We start from the raw sequence: 24,619 nt of genomic DNA, 5'->3' as shown, positions 1-24,619 counted from the left end.
GTGAGGGGATGGAAAAAGATATTCCATGCAAATGGAAATCAAAAGAAAGCTGGAGTAGCAATACTCATATCAGATAAAATAGACTTTAAATAAAGACTGTTACAAGAGACAAGGAAGGACACTACATAATGATCAAGGGATCAATCCAGAAGAAGATATAACATTATAATATATATGCACCCAACTTAGGAGCACCTCAATATATAAGACCAACCTGCTAACAGCTCTAAAAGAGGAAATCGACAGTAGCCACAGTAATAGTGGGGGACTCAACACCTCACTTACACCAATGGACAGATCATCCAAACAGAAAATTAATAAGGAAACACAAGCTTTAAATGACACAATAGACCAGATAGATTAATTGATGTTTATAGGACATTCCATCGAAAAACCAGCAGATTGCACTTCTCAAGTGAGCACGGAACATTCTCAGGATAGATCACATCTTGGGTCACAAATCAAGCCTCAGTAAATTTAAGAAAATTGAAATCATATCAGCATCTTTTCTCACCACAATGCTATGAGATTAGAAATCAATTACAGGGAAAAAGACATAAAAAACACAAACACATGGAGGCTGAACAATACATTACTGAATAACCAAGAGATCACTAAAGAAATCAAAGAGGAAATCAAAAAATACCTAGAGACAAATGACAATGAACACACGACGATCCAAAACCTATGGGATGCAGCAAAGCAGTTCTAAGAGGGAAGTTTATAGCTATATAAGCCTACCTAAAGAAACAAGAAAAATCTCAAGTAAACAATCTAACCTTACACCTAAAGGAACTAGAGAAAGAAAAACAAACAAAACCCAAAGTTAGCAGAAGGAAAGAAGTCATAAAGATCAGAGCAGAATAAATGAAATAGAAACAAAGGAAACAATAGCAAAGATCAATAAAACTAAAAGCTGGTTCTTTGAGAAGATAAACAAAATTGAGAAACCATTAGCCAGACTCATCAAGAAAAAGAGGGAGAGGACTCAAATCAATAAAATTAGAAATGAGAAATGAGAAGTTACAACAGACACCATAGAAATACAAAGCATCCTAAGAGACTACTACAGGCAACTCTATGCCAATAAAATGGACAACCTGAAGAAATGGACAAATTCTTAGAAAGGTATAACTTCCAAGACTGAACCAGGAAGAAATAGAAAATATGAACAGACCAATCACAAGTAATGAAATTGGAACTGTGACTAAAAATCTTCCAACAAACAAAAGTCCAGGACCAGATGGCTTCACAGGTAAATTCTGTCAAACATTTAGAGAAGAGCTAACACCCATCCTTCTCAAACTCTTCCAAAAAATTGCAGAGGAAGGAACACTCCCAAACTCATTCTATGAGGCCATCCATCACCCTGATACCAAAACCAGACAAAGATACTACAAAAAAAGAAAATTACAGACCAATATCACTAATGAATATAGGTGCAAAAATCCTCAACAAAATACTAGCAAACAGAATCCAACAACACATTAAAAGGATCATACACCATGATCAAGTGGGATTTATCCCAGGGATGCAAGGATTCTTCAATATACGCAAATCAATCAAGGTGATACACCATATTAACAGACTGAAGAATAAAAACCATATGATTATCTCAATAGATGCAGAAAAAACTTTTGACAAAATTCAACACCCATTTATGATTACTCTCCAGAAAGTGGGCATAGAGGGAACCTACCTCAACAGAATAAAGGCCATATACAAAAACCCACAGCAAACATCATTCTCAATGGTGAAAAACTGAAAGCATTTCCTCTAAGATCAGGAACAAGACAAGGATGTCCACTCTCACCACTATTATTCAACATAGTTTTGGAAGTCCTAGCCACAGCAATCAGAGAAGAAAAAGAAATAAAAGGAATACAAATTAGAAAAGAAGAAGTAAAAGTGTCACTGTTGCAGATGACATGATACTATACATAAAGAATCCTAAAGATGCCACCAGAAAACTGCTAGAGCTAATCAATAAATTTGGTAAAGATGCAGGATACAAATTAATGCACAGAAATCTCTTGCATTCCTATACCCTAATGATGAAAAATCTGAAAGAGAAATTAAGGAAAACACTCCTATTTACCACCGCAACAAAAAGAATAAAATACCTAAGAATACACCTACCTAGGGAGACAAAAGCCCTGTATGCAGAAAACTATAAGACACTGATGAAAGAATTAAAGATGATACAAACAGATGGAGAGATATACCATGTTCTTGGATTGGAAGAATCAATATTGTGAAAATGACTATACTACCCAAAGCAATCTACAGATTCAATGCAATCCCTATCAAACTACCAATGGCGTTTTTTACAGAACTAGAACAAAAAATCTTAAAATTTGTATGGAGACACAAAAGACCCCGAATAGCCAAGTGGTCTTGAGGGAAAAAAACGGAGCTGGAGGAATTAGACTCCCTGACTTCAGACTATACTACACAGCTACAGTAATCAAGACAATATGGTACTGGCACAAAACAGAAATATAGCTCAATGGAACAGGTTGGAAAGCCCAGAGATAAACCCACACACGTATGGTCAACTAATCTATGACAGAGGAGGCAAGGATATACAATGGAGTAGAAGAAGTCTCTTCAATAAGTGGTGCTGGGAAAGCTGGACAGCTACATGTAAAAGAATGAAATTAGAACACTCCCTAACACCATATACAAAAATAAACTCAAAATGGATTAGAGACGTAAATGTAAGACCAGACACTATAAAACTCTTAGAGGAAAACATAGGAAGAACATTCTTTGACATAAATCACAGCAAGATCTTTTTTGATCCACCTCCTAGAGTAATGGAAATAAAAACAAAAATAACAATGGGACCTAATGAAACTTAAAAGCTCTTGCAAAGCAAAGGAAACTACAAACAAGACGAAAAGACAACCTCAGAATGGGAGAAAATATTTGCAAACGAAACATCGGACAGAGGATTAACCTCCAAAATATACAAACAGCTCATGCAACTCAATATTAAAAAAACAAACAACCCAATCCAAAAATGGGCAGAAGACCTAAATAGACATTTCTCCAAAGAAGACATACAGATGGCCAAGAAGCACAAGAAAAGCTGCTCAACATCACTAATTGTTAGAGAAATGCAGATCAAAACTACAATGAGGTATCACCTCACACCAGTTAGAATGGATATCATCAGAAAATCTACAAACAACAAATGCTGGAGAGGGTGTGGAGTAAAGGGAACCCTCTTGCACTGTTGGTGGGAATGTAAATTGATACAGCCACTATGGAGAACAGTATGGAGGTTCCTTAAAGAACTAAAAACAGAATTACCATATGATCCAGCAGTCCCACTACTGGGCATATACCCAGAGAAAACCACAATTCAAAAGACACATGCACCCCAATGTTCATTGCAGCACTATTTACAGTAGCCAGGTCATGGAAGCAACCTAAATGCCCATCGACAGACAAATGGATAAAGAAGAAGTGGTACATATATACAATGGAATATTACTCAGCCATAAAAAGGAACGAAATTGGGTCATTTGTTGAGACGTGGGTGGATCTAGAGACTGTCATACAGAGTGAAGTAAGTCAGAAAGAGAAAAACAAATATCGTATATTAACGCATGTATGTGGAACCTAGAAAAATGGTACAGATGAACCGGTTTGCAGGGCAGAAGTTGAGACACAGATGTAGAGAACAAACGTATAGACACCAAGGGGGGAAAGCTGCGGGGTGGTGGGGATGGTGTGTGATGAATTGGGCGATTGGGATTGATATGTATACACTGATGTGTATAAAATTGATGACTAATAAGAACCTGCTGTATAAAAAAATAAATAAAATTCAAAAAAAAAAGACACATGCACCCCAGTGTTCATTGCAGCACTCTTTACAATAGCCAAGACATGGAAGCAACCTAAATGCCCATCGACAGACGAATGGATAAAGAAGAAGTGGTACATATATACAATGGAATATTACTCAGCCATAAAAAAGAAACGAAATTGGGTCATTTGTAGAGATGTGGATGAATCCAGAGACTGTCATACAGAGTGAAGTAAGTCAGAAAGTGAAAAACAAATATCGTATTTTAATGCATATATGTGGAACCTAGAAAAACTGTACAGATGAACCGGTTTGCAGGGCAGAAATTGAGACACGATGTAGAGAACAAACGTATGGACACCAAGAGGGGAAAGTGGCGGCGGGGCTGGTGGTGTGATGAATTGGGAGATTGGGATTGACATGTATACACTAATATGTATAAAATGGATAACTAATAAGAACCTGCTGTATAAAAAATAAAATAAAATTAAGAGATTAGGAGTCTGTACATATGGGGGGCAGGAAGTATATGGGAAATCTCTGTACCTTCTGCTCAATTTTTCTGTGAACCTAAAACTGCTCTAAAAAATCAAGTCTATTAAAAAAAAATGAAGCAATTAAACTCACATCTAAACAGTGCTTTACAAAAATTATTGAGCGCTTCCTGAATATAAAACAGCTAAACCGGTTGCTGTTTTATAGCTTTATGTGATTTTGATGGGATTTGGTTGTGAAATTATGATGTCAGAATCTCACTGATCTGTATCAATTATTACCTTGCCATTTGAGAATAAAATAATTTGTAACCTCCCCCAGGAAGGCATGCTAATTTTTAACATGTGTTTCTCTTTTTATGTACTAATGAAAAGCTCTTTCACACTTTAAGGTTGGTGTAAAAAAATAAATAAATAAAAGGACATATGAGCCCCTGACCCCACTGTGGATTTAGTCATGATATAAAAGCAATATTGATTATGGAGTTTGGAAAACAGGATTATTGGTTTCGTGGCAGTACTGAAATCTGGAGTATTTGGAAGATTCCAGCTAATCATCTGGAACAACAATCGTTGTCTGTCATGTATCCTTGTCAGCACTTTAAAGGTAGAAAAAAAATAGAAACATGGACCCATGGTTCTTTTTTTTTTTTAATTTATTTATTCAATTTATTTATTTTTGGCTGTATTGGGTCTTCATTGCTGTGTGCGGGCTTTCTCCAGTTGCAGTGAGCAGGGGCTACTCTTTGTTGTGGTGCGAGGACTTCTCTCATTGCGGCGGCTTCTCTTGTTGCAGAGCACGGGCTCTAGGCACGTGGGCTTCAGTAGTTGTGGCTCACGGGCTCTAGAGCGCAGCCTCAGTAGTTGTGGCGCACGGGCTTAGTTGCTCCACAGCATGTGGGATCTTCCCGGATCAGGGCTTGAACCCGTGTCCCCTGCATTGGCAGGTGAGTTCTTAACCACCGCGCCACCAGGGAAGCCCCATGGTTCTTTATATCATGCCTAACTGTTAAAAAAGAAACAAAAAACAGGACAACTCTTCATAAATCATAAAGGTTAAGGATGAATCTGGATATTGTTCTGTGTACCTGACCATGTGATCCTCACGTGTCTTGGAATGAGGTAGATGAAGTATGTGTGTATAGATAATCAAATTATGTATGCATATTTTTGTGTCTTATAAGTAAAGAAACTGGTTAAGGTAATTCTCCAAGGTTGTACAGCTCCTAAAGAGTTCCCTCCTCCCAGATCTGACTCAGAACTTGTATGTTTTTGTTCAGTTTAACCGACATTTTCTTCTTTACTATGTGCCAAACACTATGTTGGGCACTGCAGATGTGAAGGTGAGTAAGACATAGTTGTCATCCTGAAGGAAGTTGTAGTATAGCAGAAAATACAATTTTAATACAGTGATAAGTCTTCTGATACAACTGATACTCTCTGTCTTGTGCCAAGGTAAGGGAGAGCTTTTAGCTTAGTCTGAAAGTCTAGGAAAATCTTTTCAGAAGTGAACCCCCCGCTTGAAAGATGAATAAATAGTGTAACTTATAAAAGAGGTATATCCTACTTTTCTCTGAGTCCTCTGCAGTAGTGATCTGCTTTATAGAATGCCAACATTATAGTATCAATGTCTAGGTGTATTGATATTTAGGGTGGCAATTGCATAGCAGAAAATATACTCTGGTTATTTCATGGAAGTGTTCTTCAGTAAATTCCTTCCTTTTCCCCCAACTTCACCACCACTACCAAGAATGGGTGCAAAATTTCCATGGTTATAGGGTCACATTTGTTTCTTCAGGCCCTCCAGAAAGAAACAGTTTGCCAGGGGAACTCTGAAAGGGCTTCTTGACCAGATCTCTTTAAGAAGAAAATTAAGTGCCCCTAGGGAAGTATCTTGGAAAATTTTAAAATGCCTCTGTAAACTTTGACTTTGAAGGATAGCTCTTGTCAGTGCTTGCTATGGGTAAATCCTGACTGCTTCCTCTGACCTTAGCTGTGGTGATCCGTTGCCTTTCTTTAGCACTATTGGTCAGGCACACGTTCCTTTGTTCCTCTAGCCTCCTGACTGACTTCCAACTCCCAACTTTCCCTGACCTGGCTTGCCTGGTTCTTTTCCAGCCACCTGACCTGCCATAACCTCAGATTCAAGCTCTGACCTGCTAACCTGGACAGTGCACGCCCAGCCTGCTGGCGACAGACACAGTCAGCCTGTCCCCCAGCCCTGCCCTGGCAGAGTGTCCGACTGCTGGCAGCAGTGACTCGCTCCACCTTCCCCCCCACTACACATATAGGCGGGGCACACCAACATCTCATGAGGACAGTCACAGCCAAGGCTAGAAAGGGAAGAAGAAGGAAAACTTGTTAGGGAAGGTCTGGGCAGGGAGGAATCTAGTATGTTTAAAGACAGCTCATTCAGTCAGTAAATAGTTGAGTGCTTCTGTGTGTCAGGCATGTGCTGGGTTATAGGAGTATAAGATGACTAAGAGGATATTTGGGATTATACAAGAATATTGATATGAAGCACTTTTACAGCATGTTTTTATCACCCTGTTATCATACTTGTCACATAGTTTTTATGCTACATAAGAAGTTTTTTGTAACTAAACTCTTATTTTTTGTGGCTAAACTCTTAGTATTATCCTAAGTTAGCTTCCAAGGTTATTGTACCCCAAATACCATTTGTAGTTTGAAGTCGAATTATACTTATTTGACCTGCGAATTTAGGAATTTCAGGCAATATAAGTTCTAATGTAAAATCTTACGTGTGATTGTATTGAAACAGAAGGAATGATTTCCTGTTCTTGGCAAATGCTGTCATATTCTGGAAGCAAGGCTGTCAGGAAAATGATGAAGTTTGCCAAATGTTATGTTCAGTTTGTGAAAAGAGACTGTGAGGCATTTTGTGAGCCTTCACCTTTAGTGTCATCTGGCCATTTGGAAGCATTGGTCAGGGATGGGTGGCAAAGTCAAAAGCTTTTAAAGGCCAAGCAGGTAAATGCACTGGGGTAGAGGTGGAGCAGTGAATACAGATGAGATATTTAAAATAATATTATCAGATATCATTTTAAAACTGCAACAACAGTGCAGTCCTGGCCAAACAGGAGGGTAGCAGCATTTACCTGTCGTGCTCAACTTCTGGGTGCCATTTATCCTGGGAACCAGGCTACCCTCTTAGGGGCAATTGATTGGGAGAACTGATATACTCTTATATACAATAAGGCAACAGAAAATGGTGCCATTTCCAAGGATTCACCAAAATGTAGTCAATACTTTGTGAAATGCTACTCGTTTCCTTTTCTTCAGAATTAGAAAAGCCAATGCACATTCAATACTTATTCCAAAAAATTAAATAGGTGTGGTTGTAGATCATTCATTTATAGGGTTTAAACATGTTTTGAGTGACAACACACACACACACCCCAACATAGCAACAAAAGACCCAGACTATTAATTTCTCATATTACCTGAAGAGAAAGTTTGAATTAACCACATAAAATCTCCATTCAGTAGTTGTAGTCTTGAAGATAGATTCTGCAGCAAATCAAATCAACACTCGGCAAACACTGTGAACAACTCTGAGCTCTCACTGAGTGTGCATGACATATAATATACAACTGGGAAAAATCTCTACAGTTTGTTTAAAATATAATTGGTGATACACTATTTGATTCAGAATCAGATATGAATCAGAATCAGATATGGTAAGGGATAAATAAAACAGAAAAACTCATTGTAGCAGCTGCAAGAGCCTGGAAAAATTAACTCCTCTAAGGAGGAGAATTATTTCCTGACTATAGAGGTTTTCTTATTTAGCTAGTATTATTTCTTTTATCTGTTAGACAAATTATATATGTATTCAATTTCAAATTTAGGCATTGAATTGAGCACTTTTATTTTTCTTTAAGACTATCAGATGTTTGCCAGGAAAGGCTAATTGTGTGTTATCCATCAATATAAACAGTAAAAAAATTCAGCCAAAAATCAAATTTATTGCACAACCTATGCTCAGTGGTTTTTAATTGTATTGTCTTGACGTTTTCACAATTCTGTCCCAGGGTCTAATGGCTATTGATTGTCCTTATACTGGCATTGTGGACTATCGGCAGGTGGCTTTGTCATTTGCCCAGGATTTCCAAGAAGCAGGTGGCTCTGTTTTGACCAATTTTGAAGTAGAAGATATTGAAATGGCTAAAGAAAGTCCTTCAAGAAGTAAAGATGGTAAGCTATCCTTGTCTTTTCTTTTGAATACTGAATTCTAAACAAACTCGGGACTATTTTTGGCTAGGGTAGCGCTGATAAGAGGGCCACCAGAAGCTAGGCTACAGTAGGGCACAGAGCTGGAGGCAGGTACAGAAGGGGTGAGGGTGAGACCGGATATGGGAGAACTGGGACTTCTGGTGAGTCTTGCGCTGGTAGGACTAGGCACTGATGGGACACTTCTGACTGGTGCTAAAACCCGAACTGCCAAGGCTGTTTATGGAAAATTAGCCCACAAACACTTCCCTATCCAGTAGGTTAGAGTCAGAATCCCCTGGGAATGCTTGTTAAAAATGCAGATTTTAGCATCACCCAGTCTTACTGAATCAGACTGTCTGGGGATAGGGCATGACTCAGCCATTCTGAACTCCCCCTCCACCCCACCCAGTTCCTCCATCATAGCCTGTACTTAGAGTTTGTTTTGTTTTGCTTTGGGGACAAATTTTTGTTTAAAACCAAATGAATTAGTTTTTAAGCCTTAAATTCGTTGTTGGGAAATTTGAAGGAGAAAAAAAGTAGTGCTCAGTTCATTCTTCCTTGACAGGGTTTTAAGGAGATCTGGGCTATCTGAGTCATTCTCCCAGTGTCCTTTTAAATTCTAAGATGATGAGCAAAATTGTTAAATAATTGAGATTGTTAGGTAGCATAATCAATCAAATCTATGATATAAGTAAGTAGATCATATGTTTTACCTGCTGTACATATGCTTTATAGGTCTTTGAGATCACATGTATCTGATTGGGAACTAATTTTATAAATAGTTTATCATTGGAAATTTTGTGTTGTGATAACTCTTGCTTCTCTATACAACTTAGAATCTGCAAGGATTCAGATAACCAAGACTTGAACAACAAGTGTCATAGCATTAGTCCTGTGGGAAGATGCATACTGATTTATGATGACCCATTTTATAACCTGTTTTCTAGGATTGCAGTTCACGGAAAAGCTAGGACTGCCTATTTTGGAGCTGGGGTGGGCATGGTTTATAAGTATAGATTAAATGAATTAAAATAAAATATGCTAAAAACATGCCAGAGTTTTGTATATTGTCAAATATGAACTAGTTTAATCTTGTTACTTGGTAAAAAACTTTAGAATGAAAAGTAGGGGGCAATAATGGTTATGACAGAGACAATCCTTTAAATTTATTACTAGAATAATATTTCATTTAATGTAGGCTTTCTTTTGCTAAAAATAAATCTTTCACTACTTTTTTTTCAGGGATGAAATACCCAATTGTTATAAGGAATACAAAGGTAAAGATTCTTAAGCAAAACTACTTTCATCTACTTTATCTACTGTCATCTCCTTTCTTAAAAAGTTGAATTAACCACAGTGCTGTATTTTATGTCATTGAGTGAAATTTGTCTAATGTAAAAGTTATTCAGAGAGAAATCCTTTGAGAGCAGTGTAACAGCTTTCATTCTAAGAAGGGTTTCAACTTGGAAATGTCTTCATGAAGTGATTGTGCCAGCAAAGGATAGGATTATAAGCACTTAGAGTAATAAAAACTGATAGTTTTATTGCTCTGCCTACTTATCTACATTAACTTATTAACTGTCTGCTAATGAGAAGACTTTGCGGGCAGGGAGCAGGTTGTGCAGTGAGAGATGGACTGCTTTTCTTCATCTTCTCATAGTCTAAAACAAGAATTATTGAATGGCATAGAAGCATTTCGTTAGCTGTATGTTCACTGAATGGTCAGAGTTCAGTCAGGAGAGTAGAGTCATCAGTGAGTATATTATAGGAATTAGGCCTTACACAATTTTAAAAATATTTGTTTATTTATTTTGGCTGTGCTGGGTCTTAGTTGCGGCACGCGGGATCTTCACTGTGGCATGCAGACTCTTAGTTGTGGCATGCATGCGGGATCTAGTTGCCTGACCAGGGATCGAACCTGGGCCCCCTGAATTGGGAGCGTGGAGTCTTCCCCACTGGACCACCAGGGAAGTCCCCTTACACAATTTTTAAAGGATCTGGGGACGTGCGGGTTCAGAAGGGGAGCTGGTAGATCAGAGGCATCTCCAGCCTGTCTGAGAAACCACGTGTGTCTAGCTGCTGAAGTGGGAATGCAAGCAGGAAGCTCATGAGGAGATATGGGGAGCTCTTGCCTCTGTCTCTACCCAAGCAGTGGGCTGGAGCAGTGCTTGATCAGTAGGATCGGTAGTTGGGAAGCTGAATGTGGAGCTGTAATCTACTCTGCAGTGGGTGTTTGTCACTTCATTGGACTAGAATGACCTTCAGAGAATAGTGGCTGCTGCTGTACTTCTGCCTGCCAAACCATATGCAATTCCTGTTTGGTCAGCTTTAAGCTGGAACCATATAGGGAAGCATTGTCGTTCCCAGCTTAACCAGATCGACACCCCCTGCAGTCCATCCCTTTTCAACTTGGCATCCGTTCACACCCCTTATAACCATATTTAATTTCCAAATAAAGAGAGTAGAAAAATTATGCTTCCATCCACAAGGTGCAACTATCTTCCATACACCTGAAGACATGCTTACTCTCCAAAAAAGATACGAAGTCTACTTTATTGATCATGAATGTTCATTTCTTTTCTAGCTGAGTCACTCTCCCCCTTTGAGATCCTGCAACTTAAATACTGAGATAAAAGGTTAACCACAATTCAAGCGTCTTATATTAAATCAGTAGTTCTCAACTGGAGGCAGTTTCTCCTCCTAGGAGACATTTGGCAATGTCTGGAGACATTTTTATTGTCACATCTAGTAGAAGGGGGGCAATGCTACTGGCATTTAGTGGGTAGAGGCCAGGGATTCTGCTAAACATCCTACAATGTGAGAGACAGGCCCCCAGAACAAAGAGGTATCTGGCCCCAAATGTCGATAGTACTGAAGTTGAGGTGTTACACAATAGGGAAGTGACAGAGATGGGTGTGTCAGTCGTCTAGGGCTGCCTTAACAGAACACCACAGACAGGGTGGCTTTAACAACAGAAATTTATTTTTTCACAGCTCTGGAGGCTAGAAATCTAGGGTCAAGGTGCCGTCAGGGTTGGCTTCTGATGAGATCTCTCTTCTCAGCTTGTGGATGACTGCCTTCACACTATGTCCTTACGTGGCCTTTTCTCCGTGCGTGCACATGTGCAGAGAAAGAGCGGGAGAGAGCAACCTCTGGTATCTCTTTGTCTTATAAGAACACCATTCCTATTAGATTAGGGCTCTGCTTTTGTGACCTTATTTAACCTTAATTACCTCCCTACACGTCCTGTCTCCAAATACAGTCTCGTTGGGCGTTAGGACTTCAACGTATGAATTTGGGGAAGACACAATTCAGTCCATAATAATGAGGATAAAGAAATAATTGGGTAATTTATAGACAAATATATTTATTTCAAAATAAGGAAGAAATACCCCTAGCCACTACACTCCTCATTTCTGTCGCCAGTCATGTGGTCATAGCTGATATTTATAATTTCCTTCTTCCACTACTCATTCCATAGTCCCTTTGCCCTTGGCAAGCATCTCAGCTGGTCATGGTTCCTAGTTTGGTGGGGTAACTCAAACTTTCATTCCTGAAGTGTCTGTGCCATTAGCAGCCCTGCCTGTTTTGGATTGTGGTACTTTCCATTAATTTTATAATAATACATGGGAAAATTAAGGCATGTCCCAGGAGAGCTACATTCCAGACGTACTCCTCTTTATCATCCCTGAGCCCTCTATGTGGTAGCAACTCAGTTTCTCCTTGAGAGTCAGAATCAATTACCCCACTCAGTACAGTAATCCCCTCTGCCTATTGATTCACTGGCAGGGGGAACCCGAAGTGGCCAAGTATTGCAGTATCAATTTCTAACTTAATGCAACCATTGCTTATTCTCTAATGGAAGCGTTTTTCCCTTGGGAACTAAGACCTCTAGACCATCAGAGCCAAAAGTTGTAGGGATAGGAAGCAAAAAATTTTACTGTAATAGTAAGGAGCTACTCCCATTTTCTATCTCTTGATTTCCAGGCCTGTGAATCCTGGCTATGGGAGAAACAACACCATATATTAGTCACTGGTTTAGAGCATGTAGACAATCCTGGAAGACATTGCCCCAGGCCTGTAGGTGTTGCCAGCCAACTAGTGCTGTTATTGAATCTTCAAAAGCCCATTCTACTTTTTGTCACCCAGCAGCTTCAGGATTGTGGGGAAAATGATAAAATCAGTACATTACACAAGCATGAGCCTATTGTTATACTTCATTTCCTGTAAAATAATCTCACTGATCAGAAGTAATTCTTCTAAGTAAAATACCATAACAGTGAATAAGGCACCCTATAAGTTCACAGATGGTGGTTTCCATAGAAGCATTGTGGGCAGGGAAGACAAATTTGTATCCAGAGCAAGTGTCTATTCCAGTGAGCACTGAGTGCTGCCTTTGGTTTTTGATTGAAGTGGTCCAGGGACCATATCAGTGGCTCTGTTGATTCCGCTGTTGGCAGACTGAACATTCAGCAGTGGCTGTAAACAGATCAGCTTTGGTGAGTAAGTGCATGTTGCTGAACCCTTGCATTACCTCCTTGCTGCCATAAACATTTAGTTCATGAAGCCATTGGGTGAGGACAGGGGTGCCTGGGGAAAGAGGCTAGCTAACGTCCACAGAGCAGGTCATCTTGTCTACTGATTATTAAAATCTTCCTCTTCCATGATCACTCTTTAGTGAACATTCATATAGTACTCAAATATCTTTTTTTATCTGAGCCTGTTTGGAGAGGTCCATTCGCATACCTCTTCTCCAGAGCTCTCTTTTCTGACCATCCAGCAAACCATTAGTCATTGCATATGAAGCAGTGTAAATCCATACTTCTAGCCATCTCTCCTTCTAGGTAAGGTAAATAACCAAGTATGACGTTCAGTGTTCTGCCCCCTGGGAGGATTTCCCTTCACTACAGTTCTTCAGGGCCACTCCCGACTGGAGCTCTGGTGCTGTAGCTGTTCATTTTCAAGTGATGCCAGAATGTTGTGCAGAACCATTTGTAAACCAGGCCTGTATTTTTTTCTTCCTTGGTCAGCCGATCACAGAGAACTTTCCATGGGGCCATGGGGGCAGGCTGAGAGGGAGGAGATGATTTAGCAGTAGAGGTCATGGGAATTTGAGCCACTTGCCTGCACAACTTATGTGTGCCTACAGGACCTATACAACCCTTATCTTGTATATTCCACTTCCTCTTGATGACAGAGTGCTGTGTACACACCCAATTTTACGGCTTGGTGAGTCAGACAATACCTAGTTCATAATGGGTAGTTCACATGGTTACTTGGTGACCTGTGGTCGGGTGTTGAGTCAAAGGCAGAAGCACTTTCTCAAAAGGAGGCTAATTACCTGCAGAGGATGGTATAACTTTCCTCCAAAATCCTTAGGTTCTGTACTGTGATTCCACCTCTAGGGGCTTACCACAGTCTCCATAAAACATCACTATCGGCCACACACTTCAGTTACCATCAGAGCTGCTGGATCATGTGGCCCAAGTGGCAGAGCAACCAGGGTCTCCATTCAAAAAAGGATGAAAAAGCAGAATGGTTGGCAGCGGTGGGAAGTGCAGGCCTGGTGTGGAGGAGCAACAGTGTGAAAAAACATTTGATGTGAAGGAGGAGTAAATCCTGTAAAGCTGATGTCTCCAGTGACTTTAGAAAAGAAGTAGAAAATCATCATAAGCTTTCTCTGCCTGAAGATTTCTTTTTTTATATATAAATTATTTTATTTATTTATTTTTGGCTGTGTTGGGTCTTTGTTGCTGCACGCAGGCTTTCTCTAGTTGAGGTGAGTGGGGGCTACTCTTCATTGTGGTGCGTGGGCTGCTCATTGCGGTGGCTTCTCTTGTTATGGAGCATGGGCTCTAGGCGCGCAGGCTTCAGTAGTTGTGGCACGTGGGTTCAGTAGTTGTGGCTCGCAGGCTCTAGAGCACAGGCTCAGTAGTTGTGGCGCACGGGCTTAGTTGCTCCGCGGCATGTGGGATCTTCCCAGACCAGGGATCGAACCCGTGTCCCCTGCATTGGCAGGCAGATTCTTAACCACTGCGCCACCAGGGAAGCCCTGCCTGAAGATTTCTATCACTTCTGGAATTTCTGTGAAGAACTTGATCCTGAGAAGTCGACTGATTCACTTTTCTGCAAGCCTTGGCCTTCAATTAGTGGGTCTTTGCAAAGTATAAAATGAACAAAAAATTAGCAAGCCCAATGTTAACCTTCACTGGAGATTTTACTATGACCTTCCTGAGTTCCAGACTGTTATTACTGGAGATAATAAAATTCAGTTCCACATGGGGTATTTCAGGGAGTCTCCTGATGAACCTCCTGTATATGCTGGTACAGATGGAGCAAAGAAAAATTGTATAATTGATCAAAATGGAGATAATGTGTTTGCTGCAGTCAAATTTGTTTTGATGAAAAACTTAAGTAACATAAAAAGAAAACTAGTCTCTTGAAAAACATAGATGAAAACTGCACAGAAGCGGCCAGAGCACTGGGTTACTCATTGGAACAGAGAACCATGAAGATGAAACATAGAGATAAGAAAGTCAAGACAAAGACTTTTCATGATGCAGGCTTAGTCGTCCCAGTAGATGAAAATGATGCTGAGTACGGAGAGCTCCCTGAAACAGATGCCAACTTCAAGGGAATTTGCAAGACAATTGTTGAAGTACAAAGTGATGAGGAGAGACTAAAAGCTTTTGCTCTCATTCAGCGATGACTTTTGTGCAGTTTGCTAGTGATGAATGGGATTATGGGATGGGGCTTAAGTGGGAATGGACTTCCTTGTTATGGTTCAGACTATTGTCATAAAGTTACCTGCCAGCTTTTACCTCTTACCTATACTCTGTTGAAGAGAAGTCTCTTTGCAGAAATTATTGAAGATTATCTGGTAAACAGGAGTAAAGAAAACACAGACCAATTTGCAGCGTGAATGAAAATTGGCTTTCTTTGGTGTATAATACTTTAAAGCATTAATATTAAACCTGTGATTTTTTGTTTTTAAGTAGTATATAAAATAAACTGATGGAAACGTTTACTAAAAACTTTTATAAAGCTAAAAAAAAAAAAAAAGATTAAAAGTCTGCTTCTGCCCCTGCCCTCATCTAAGGAACATTTTCACTAGAGTACAGCATCATGTGATGCAAGATATGCAGGGGCCTATGGGTTACCAGTGGTTATGTATTTCACCCACATTTGCTATAGTTGTTGCTTTTATTTTGACATTTTCTTTTAGTATAGTTAAATAATATAATTTAAAATTTAAAATATAATATTAATATATATTTTAAATTATAAAATATAATTTAAAATGTTGAGGAACTTCCCTCGTGGCACGGTGGATAAGAATCCGCCTGCCAATGCAGGGGACATGGGTTCGATCCCTGGTTCAGGACAATCCCACATGCCGCGGAGCAACTAAGCCCGTGCACCACAACTACTGAGCCTGTGCTCTAGAGCCTGTGAGCCACAACTACTGAAGCCTGCTCACCTAGAGCCCGTGCTCCACAAGAGAAGCCACCGCAATGAGAAGCCCATACACCGCAACGAAGAGTAGCTCCCGCTCGCTGCAACTAGAGAAAGCCCGCGTGCAGCAACGAAGACCCAGCGCAGCCAAAAATCAGGTAAACTTAAATCTTTAAAAAAAATTAAAAATAAATTAAAAAAATAAATAACTGGAATTGTTTAAAAAAAATGAAAAAATAAAAGTTTGAGTCAACTTATCAACTTGAACATCTATGCTTTTATGACAGGTTAAAAGAAAATGAATTTTTAAAATAAACTTTTGGGGAGAGGATTTGCAAACTAAAGATTTATAGATTGCATATGGGGAAAAAGTCTTTCACTTATGAAATAGCAATAGTAATGCATAGTTTATTTTTTTAAAGAAATTTATGTTTGAACAAATAATTCAATGTAAATTCAAAATTTCCATTTTGGGTGTGAAATTAATGTGTTATTGAATTTAATAATTGTTTCGTGTATAGCATAAACTGATTTCAGAGATGTATGACAGTTTTTAATCATTTTTTTCTTCAGAATTGTTCCTTGAGCTTTTAAGAGAGAACTTCTAGGTTATTGCATTCTGGTACCATTCTATAAATTCTCTTATCTTTACATTTATAAAGCTCCTCTTCATTTTATGTTGTAAGAACAAAGAGTTGCTGACCTTTAAAGCATTAACTAGAAGATTTATATCACATAAAGAATTTTTTTGTACTTCTGGTATATAACTCTAGATGAACAGGAAAGATACCAACCTACTTTTGTTTTTGTTGACATGGTCCTTTGACTTCAAGCATCTTAAAACTTTCATGGTTTAGTCTAGCTAATTTGAATTCACTACAAAGAAGTTTCATCTGATTTTTATCATCAGTGTGACTTGTATAACTCTTGAAAAGATGCTTATCTTGGTAGCTTAGCAAAAATAGGATGCACACAGAGATAAAATAAGGCTGAATCAGTAAGGGCTACAAAGAAAGAAAAACCGTTGAGGCAGGTGAGAACTCCAAGGCTTCAGAAATAGGTCCTCGGGGAAGGAGATGTAGCAACGAATTACCTGAAGCAAGAAGGTGTTAGTTGTCTCCTCTGTTAGAAATAAAGCGATAGAAATTAGAGTGTGGTGGTGAATTAGGGTTAAATGAAATCATTTAGGAAATAGAGTTGCAAATTGGCTAACCCTGGCAGAGTAAAGCTAAAAATATGCAGATGATAATCACAAAATAAAATTTATGAGAAAACACAGCCTAAGATTAGCAGTCTCCTAGTCATTAAAGCAAACCTTGACTGTAGTGTGCGTTCTCAGTAAATGTGGGTTGAATGAATGAGTTTTTGAAAGTAGCCTCAGTTTGCAAAGTAGATACTGATCAGGAAGCAGAAATTGGTTGGTGGGTAGGTTACAGTTGGAATTGTGCAAGGTTATTGAGTAACAAGATCAATTACTCCTAGGTAAGACAGGAGAAGCTATCTGAAATACAAAGGAAGCCAAATTGGTTGGGGCCACCTAAATGAAGTTTGCTACTTCATGCAACAAGTAGTTAAGTTCCGTGCTAGGTCTTAGTAAAATCCGGGTGTATGTGTGTGTGGCTTGTTAGGTATCCTCACTAGGTCAACCACTATATCTCTAGATTAAAGTACAAAATTTAAGGTACATCCTCTTGTGTGCCACTGCCCTAAGTTCCTACCTGCCACCTAAATGCTGAAGAACTTATTTTGCTGATACTTGTATTTAATTTTCTCTTTTAAAAGGAATAAAAAGAAAGAAGTCCATATCTGTGCCCTTATTGTTTTTTCTATCATCTATCCGCCCTCTCCCTCTCCCCCTCCTCCACCTAATCTTTCTACTTCCCACAAGTCACTGTTCTTTTCTCTTGCACTAGGGAGAGGAGGTTCGATGTCAATATGTTGTGACATGTGCAGGACTTTACTCAGACCGTATTTCCGAGTTGAGTGGCTGCAATCCCAATCCGCGAATTGTACCATTCCGGGGAGATTACCTGCTCTTGAAACCAGAAAAACGCTATCTTGTAAAAGGGAATATTTATCCAGTAGGTAGTGATGCTTCTGCCTTCTCAAGATGGTTGTGGGCAAAAAGGGGAATGAAACAAAAACTTTTCCCAGGGTGAGAAGTAAGATATTTTGAAGGGCTTTTGGTGCAATCATTCCACCTGTTTCTCTTGTGGTTGAATCCCCAAATCTTTATTCCAATATCATAGTCATTAAATTATAATGACTTGCCCACAAGTACAGGAAAGCTTGAGTGCACCATGGGAAGGGCTGTGAAGAAAGAACCCAATTCTTCCACTTCTCTGGTGGAAGGCGTACTCATAACAGAACTTTTCCTTGTAGCATGCCCAGATGCCAACCCTCTTTCTCAGTTCACTGTCTATAAGTGCAGAAAAGGGGATTTGGCCACTGTGTAGTTTCATGGTGTAGAGAAGACAGAGCCGTTTAAATGAAAAGCTCATTCTCCTGTCTGGAACTACTAGGTTGAACAACCAGTATTCAGCTATTTAATGTTTTTGACCTTGCCAAAACTTCCATTTCATCTGTTCCAAGTATTGCATTCCCACTTTACAAAAGCCTGTGCTATGAAGGTGTGTTTTTTTCCAGCAGCTCTGATTTTATTTGCCACCCACATATATCCCTACTTGGGGAGGGTGGAGGCGGGGAATAACCTAAAGTAGGACAGTTGTTTTTTTTCTTTACCCAGAAAGAGGAATAGATGGGACAATGTGCCTTATTGTCATAGCATCGGGTTTCCTGTGTGGCATTTCTAGGCAGAAGCATGTAAATAGAAAAGTATTATCTGAGTACAGATCAAAAGTAATGCAAATCAGATGCATGGGAAGAAAGTGTTTTATATTACCAGTTGAATGTTTGCATGTGTAATAAAATGCAGTATGAAATGGGGCTAATAGTTCTTTGCTCTGTTAAATCCATAGGTCCCAGATAGCCGATTTCCTTTCCTAGGAGTTCACTTCACACCAAGGATGGACGGCAGTATTTGGCTAGGGCCGAATGCAGTTCTTGCCTTTAAACGAGAGGGTTACAGACCCTTTGACTTCAGTGCCAGAGATATTATGGATATAATTATCAAGAGGTAACTTTATTTCCTTAAAAAAAATGATTTTATGTGCTTTTATTTTTAATATGGGAATTTTTTCTTTCTCGATATTCTGTTTATTGGATAAATCTTCATATTTGTGATTGGTATATTGATTTTTTAATTAATCCAAATTAAGAGCTTTGTGGAATAAGCATAACATTTTAACTAGTTCAAGAACACTCTGATGAGCCAGGGTGATGTCTTGGTTAAAAAGAACAAGACCAAGAGCCAAGAGCGATCACACATCTGAGAATCCAGATCTTGTTTTGCTAACCTTCTAGCTGAGCTTGAAAAAAAACAAGCTTCTCTCAAAATCAGTAGATGGTTTACTTTGATAAGATCATTTCAGGCCAGTCACCATGATTTTGAAAACCTCTGGAGAAACTGCTGATAAGCAAGACTGTTTCTTTTTGTGGAAGACTAACAATACTGCTGTGTTGACCGGGAATGCAGATTGTTTACTATTGTAAGAAATAACTCAGTGAAGTGTTTTGTCCTTTTAGCACTGTTACTCTCTAGAGGGTTTCACATCATCAAAATCACTAGAAAGCTTTTAAAGCTATACTTGAGTTTTACCCTGCACAGATTCTGAAACAGGTTTAGGATGTGGCTTCCTAGCACGTATGCTTGTAAAAATACAGATGTGCGTAGGTTCCCCAGAGTCTCACTTGAGAATCACTACTAGAGCATCTTACCTCTGGCTGACTAAAGAAAAGTAGGGTAAATGTCCCACATGTTTAATGCCATGATTTAAAGATCTGTAATGCCTTTTAGGTGTGTTTTGAAAGCATGTAACATTGCATTAGAAAGCCTTGATGTTGGCAGGCTTTATCCTAGTTTGAAACCAGTATTCCCTGGGAATTTGAGTTTGAATGGTGTTTACTTTTAGAGTTTGGAAGGTATCCCTTTGATGAAGTTTCCTTCTTATGTAGGCCAAAAGCTGATTTTCTTTTAATATGTGGTTTTTCTGACTTTGCATAGATTTCTGTGATGCCACACCCCACCCCCAAATCTAATAGTTGTAAAGGTGTTGTATGATAATAAAGAATTCCTTTCTCTCATAAAGATTTTATTTTCTTTGCTTTCAGTGGCTTGATTAAACTGGTGTTCCAGAACTTTTCCTATGGAGTTAATGAAATGTACAAAGCCTGTTTTCTCAGTGCAACAGTGAAGCACCTTCAAAAGTTTATCCCTGAAATTACTGTCAGTGACATACTTAGGTAAGGAAAAGCCGTAAGGGTTGTAAATACAGTCATGTCCTAGGTGAACTTGGGAGGTGGGTCTGACTTGGTGATTTGTAAGCACACTTTCAATCAGTGTGTCCACTGAATTTTTGTGTGCTCTCTCTTTCCCAACAAGCTGTTCATTCCCCTTGCAGTTTGGGCATTGCTGCATCATGGCCCTTAGTGCTTGAACTAGGTCCATTTATGGTTATCTGGACTACCTTACAGCATTAAGCTGAAATCTCCATTGCAGTTGTGTTATGATGCCACCCTCACCTTTGTGTCTAGCTATCACTCATGATGAACATCTCACCTGAAGTTTTTTTAATCTCCCTGGCCACTTACTCTTGTGATTCCAAAGCCTTCTGACTTTTAATTCTGTATAAGATTATTGATCACCATGTTACCTAATTAGGTAATAAGCATATTAAAACATTATACTTTGATTGATTCTTAAAAGCTTTTAGAAACATACTCATACCTGGCATCTTACCTTGCTTCCTCTCTACTTATTTTGTTCTTTCTTGGATCCTACTTCCCTCAAGGACTATTTGCAGAACAGAAGTGGGAAATAGTATGGTAGCAATCAGTCTAATTCCTTGCTATGGGGGTGTGGGGCAAAGGAAGGATTACTTAAAAAAAAATGTTTTTTTCTTAAAGATAAAAGGCTTTCTGGACTTGATCTATACCTTGTTCTAAATACCACACGAGCCTATTTTCTTTTTGGTGGTATTTTTAGGGTGTTCATCTTTTTCCCTGAACCAGCCATTTGTTAGGCCTAATCAGCAGTGGTCTTTGAGATCCTCTCCTCCCTGAATCCATCCCGCAATGAATCTCTAGAGCACTAAGTGTCTGTCTGCTCAGTAACAGCTGCTGAACTTGCCTGGTGTAAAATATCAGCAGCTCTGACTCTGTATCTGGGAAGAGAGCAATAATCACGTCAGCTGTCTCCCTCAGGGGAGCCTCCTGGTCTAAATCTGATTCTCATGTATCATTCTCAGACCAGCCTCTTTGAATCCTTAGAAGAACTATTAAAACCCAGCTAATGTTTTTAACTCTTATCTCTCTCACCCCTCTACTCACCTTCTGAAATAGAAGGGATAAAAATATCTAGGCTTTATGTTCTTTCACTCACCTATAAATGAAGGCTTTTATGTTTTCAGTGGTCTGCTTTAGCAGACTTGTTATGTTTTATATCTGAAAATAGATTGGTCAAATCTAGTATCTTTTACTGCTGTTAATATTCCTTGGAAAACACAATAGGTGGGCATAGTGAATTCTGTGTATAAATAGTTGCAGTGAATTCACTACCCAGATTTGATTACCATTCTTTTGTAGAAGCCTGAGGAAAACTCTTTAGACCAGTGGATTTCACATGGTAGAGCTGAACCTTGGGGCTTGTGGGTTTTGGTGAATACCCTTGTCTCTGGGTGGAAGGGTGTGAATTTCAGTTACCAGTTTCATTACCAGGTAGTGGAAAAGGGCACACAACACTGTAGGCAGGTGCATTTGGGGAAAAATTCAACCCAGTCACAGATGAGTTTCTCTCTGAAGATAGAGAAGCTGAACATATTCAGCAATTCCATTTGATTCCTGTAGCTCTTAAATGTAGGAAATTATCAGTAACAAAAAGAAAATTGTAGAAGATATGTTTGATACCATTTATATGTTTATACTGTGTATGTATATGGATTGCACATGTAATGTGAAAATAAAAACAAACATGAGAGTGATAAACACCTAATTAAGGAGAGTGTTTGTCTCCGGGGAGACAAGAGAATGGGATGCAGAGAGTTTGACAGGGGGCTTCTGTCATATCTATAATGCTTATTTCTTAAGCTGTTTGGTAAAAAAAAAAAAAATTGGTGTTCATTATGTTATTCTCTGTACCTTGTTATATGCCTAGAATCTTAAATAATAATAATACAAAAAAATAAGGTCAATAGACTTCCCCACATTTTGAAGCCCAAGTCCTGTTTGCAACCAGTATAACACCATAAGTGCTCTATCATTAATATTGGGGAAGAAGCATATTAGGCAGTTCTGGGTAGTAAAAAAGAACCAAAGCAACACTTTTAGTGGGATGTTTAGCTCAAGATGGTGTCCTTTAGTTGCAGTAGCTACCAAAGGGGATCCAGTTTGACTTCTCATTGCCCAGCCAGAGTATCTTGGGCAATAACTTACCAGTGAACATTAGATTGGAATGTAAAGTTATAACCTGTCAAATGTATGCATTAGGTATACAAACTTCTCATTATTAAATGATGATCTCTAAGGTTCCTAATTTTAGCTCTAAAGTCCTTTAATTTGTTCTGTGATTAATTTTGACATGGTAATCTAACAGTAGTTTGTATCTGTTAGCATTGTAAGGATGTAAAATATGACGACATATTTGCCAAGATCCCGTCTTTTTCCCACACTTCATTTTGAAAATATCTTCTTGGGGGAATTCTGTAGTAAATTTTCAGGCAAGATGTTTTCATTGTAAGTGATAGCTAAAGACTACACTATTGTGAAATGCGAGGGTAAAAGCCAAAAATCCTGCAATAAAGGTGATCTAGACCCTTTTGCAAAAAAGGGTTTCTCATTCTTGGTACTGTTGACATTTGGGGCCAAATAATTCTTTATTGTGGGGGACTGTCCAGTTCACTGTAGAACGTTTAGCAGCATCCCTGGACTCTACCCACTAGATGCCAGCAGTACTCCCCTAGTATGACAACCAAAAATGTCTCCAGACATTGCCAAATACCTTCTAGGGGGCAAAATCTCCCCTGTTTGAGAGCTACTAGTCTAGAGAATTTGGTAACCCTCACACTACAAAATACTAATAAGAGAGTCTGGAGAAAATACAATAAAAATCCCTTGAAATACTTATAGCTGAGAGTGCAAGAAAATAAGGGCATCCCAGAAACGAAAACAGAGAGGAAGTTGAATACCCAAGAACTAAGAGGAATCAGTGCTGATGCTGACCTGGAAAGGTGGGGAGGATTTTCTGATTTTGATATAAATATAACTGAGTTTTGTTTTTAATTGATATGTGATTTACAGACAATAAAATATGCAGATCTTGAGTGCTCAGTGAAGTTTGGAAATTGTATAAACTCATGTATCCACCACATAAATCAAGATAGAAAACATTAGGGACTTATATTTTAATTGCTACTCAGGTGCTGGAAAGGAAGCCTTGGGTCTGTAAAAGGTAAAAAGTTGGAACTGAGATCCCTTTGTAAAACCAGGGACTCTGGAAGGGCTATACCCTCAGTGAAAAGGAAGTCTAGGAAAAAAATCTCCTAAAAATCTAGAACCCTCACAAGTACTTGGAGTTTCAATTTGTACCACTAGTTTGATCTAGGAACTTTAAGCTGAGAAATGGATCTAGCTTAAAAAGTAGATCCATTCTTATTTGGATCCTGCTTCAGACTAACACTTCTCCCTCTCACTCTCTCACTTTAAACAGATTAGAGTGAGTGAAAATCAGGGTAATTTGACCACAGACTGAATATGGTTGATACTAAGCAGTTAGTAGTTTCGTATTAAGAATCCTTTTAAGAGAAATATACATTGAAGTGAAATGATATGCCATCTGGGGTTTGCTTTAAAATAATCCAGTGGAGAGAGGTAGACAGAGTGGGGATATAGATGAAATAAGATTGGCTGTGTGTTGATTATTACTGAAACTGGATAATACGTACGTGGGAGTTCCTTATACTGTTCATTTTACTTTTGTACATGTTTAAGATTTTCCATTAAAAAAAAAAAAAGGTGTTCCTAGAATGGTTATACACCTGGAATGTCTGATAGAAGCAAATATAAAACCTCTGTGGAGGGACATAATTTCAACCCAACGCCCCCTGCTGAATAGGAACTCACCAGCAAAAGTTCCAAAGCACTATAAGTGAGAGTAAGCAGATAGAATAAATACTAGAATTAGACCTCTAACAACTTTGGGTAATAGTAATATTAGAAACCATAAAGTAAGTATGCTCCAATGAATTTTAAAAAAAAGGGAATGAAAAAAACTGAAAAAGAATAATAATTGAAAAAATACCCTAGGCGAATTTAGAAACCAAGTAATCAGAATTTCTAGAAATGAAAAATATAGTTCTTAAATTTTAAAACTCAAATGATTAAGTTAGACAGCTGGTTGGACCTCCCTTAAGAGAAAATTAGTAAATTGGAAGGTAAATCTGAAGAATTTAGAGAACAATGTTGTAAGCGAAAGATGCATCATGTGCAAATTAAGACATGG

The 24,619-nt window shown here is 38.7% G+C and overlaps 1 protein-coding gene and 1 pseudogene across 2 annotated transcripts in view; both read left to right on the top strand.

Annotated features, from left to right (window-relative positions):
* Positions 1 to 24,619, top strand: part of L2HGDH (L-2-hydroxyglutarate dehydrogenase) — a 51,825-nt gene that overhangs the window by 21,537 nt on the left and 5,669 nt on the right. Inside the window, exons 5-9 of one of the 2 annotated variants that reach the window (XM_036839831.1) lie at positions 8,370 to 8,532; positions 9,793 to 9,827; positions 17,919 to 18,086; positions 18,984 to 19,141; positions 20,236 to 20,367. In XM_036839831.1, coding sequence (XP_036695726.1) covers positions 8,370 to 8,532; positions 9,793 to 9,827; positions 17,919 to 18,086; positions 18,984 to 19,141; positions 20,236 to 20,367 — 656 coding nt within the window. The remainder of the gene's footprint in view (positions 1 to 8,369; positions 8,533 to 9,792; positions 9,828 to 17,918; positions 18,087 to 18,983; positions 19,142 to 20,235; positions 20,368 to 24,619) is intronic. The other variant, XM_036839838.1, reaches the window with a different exon arrangement.
* Positions 12,146 to 15,798, top strand: LOC118888634 (annotated as a pseudogene).

This window comes from Balaenoptera musculus, chromosome 2, assembly GCF_009873245.2.
Source record: "Balaenoptera musculus isolate JJ_BM4_2016_0621 chromosome 2, mBalMus1.pri.v3, whole genome shotgun sequence".
NCBI lineage: Eukaryota > Metazoa > Chordata > Mammalia > Artiodactyla > Balaenopteridae > Balaenoptera > Balaenoptera musculus.
This window is presented reverse-complemented; position numbering and strand designations above follow the sequence as displayed.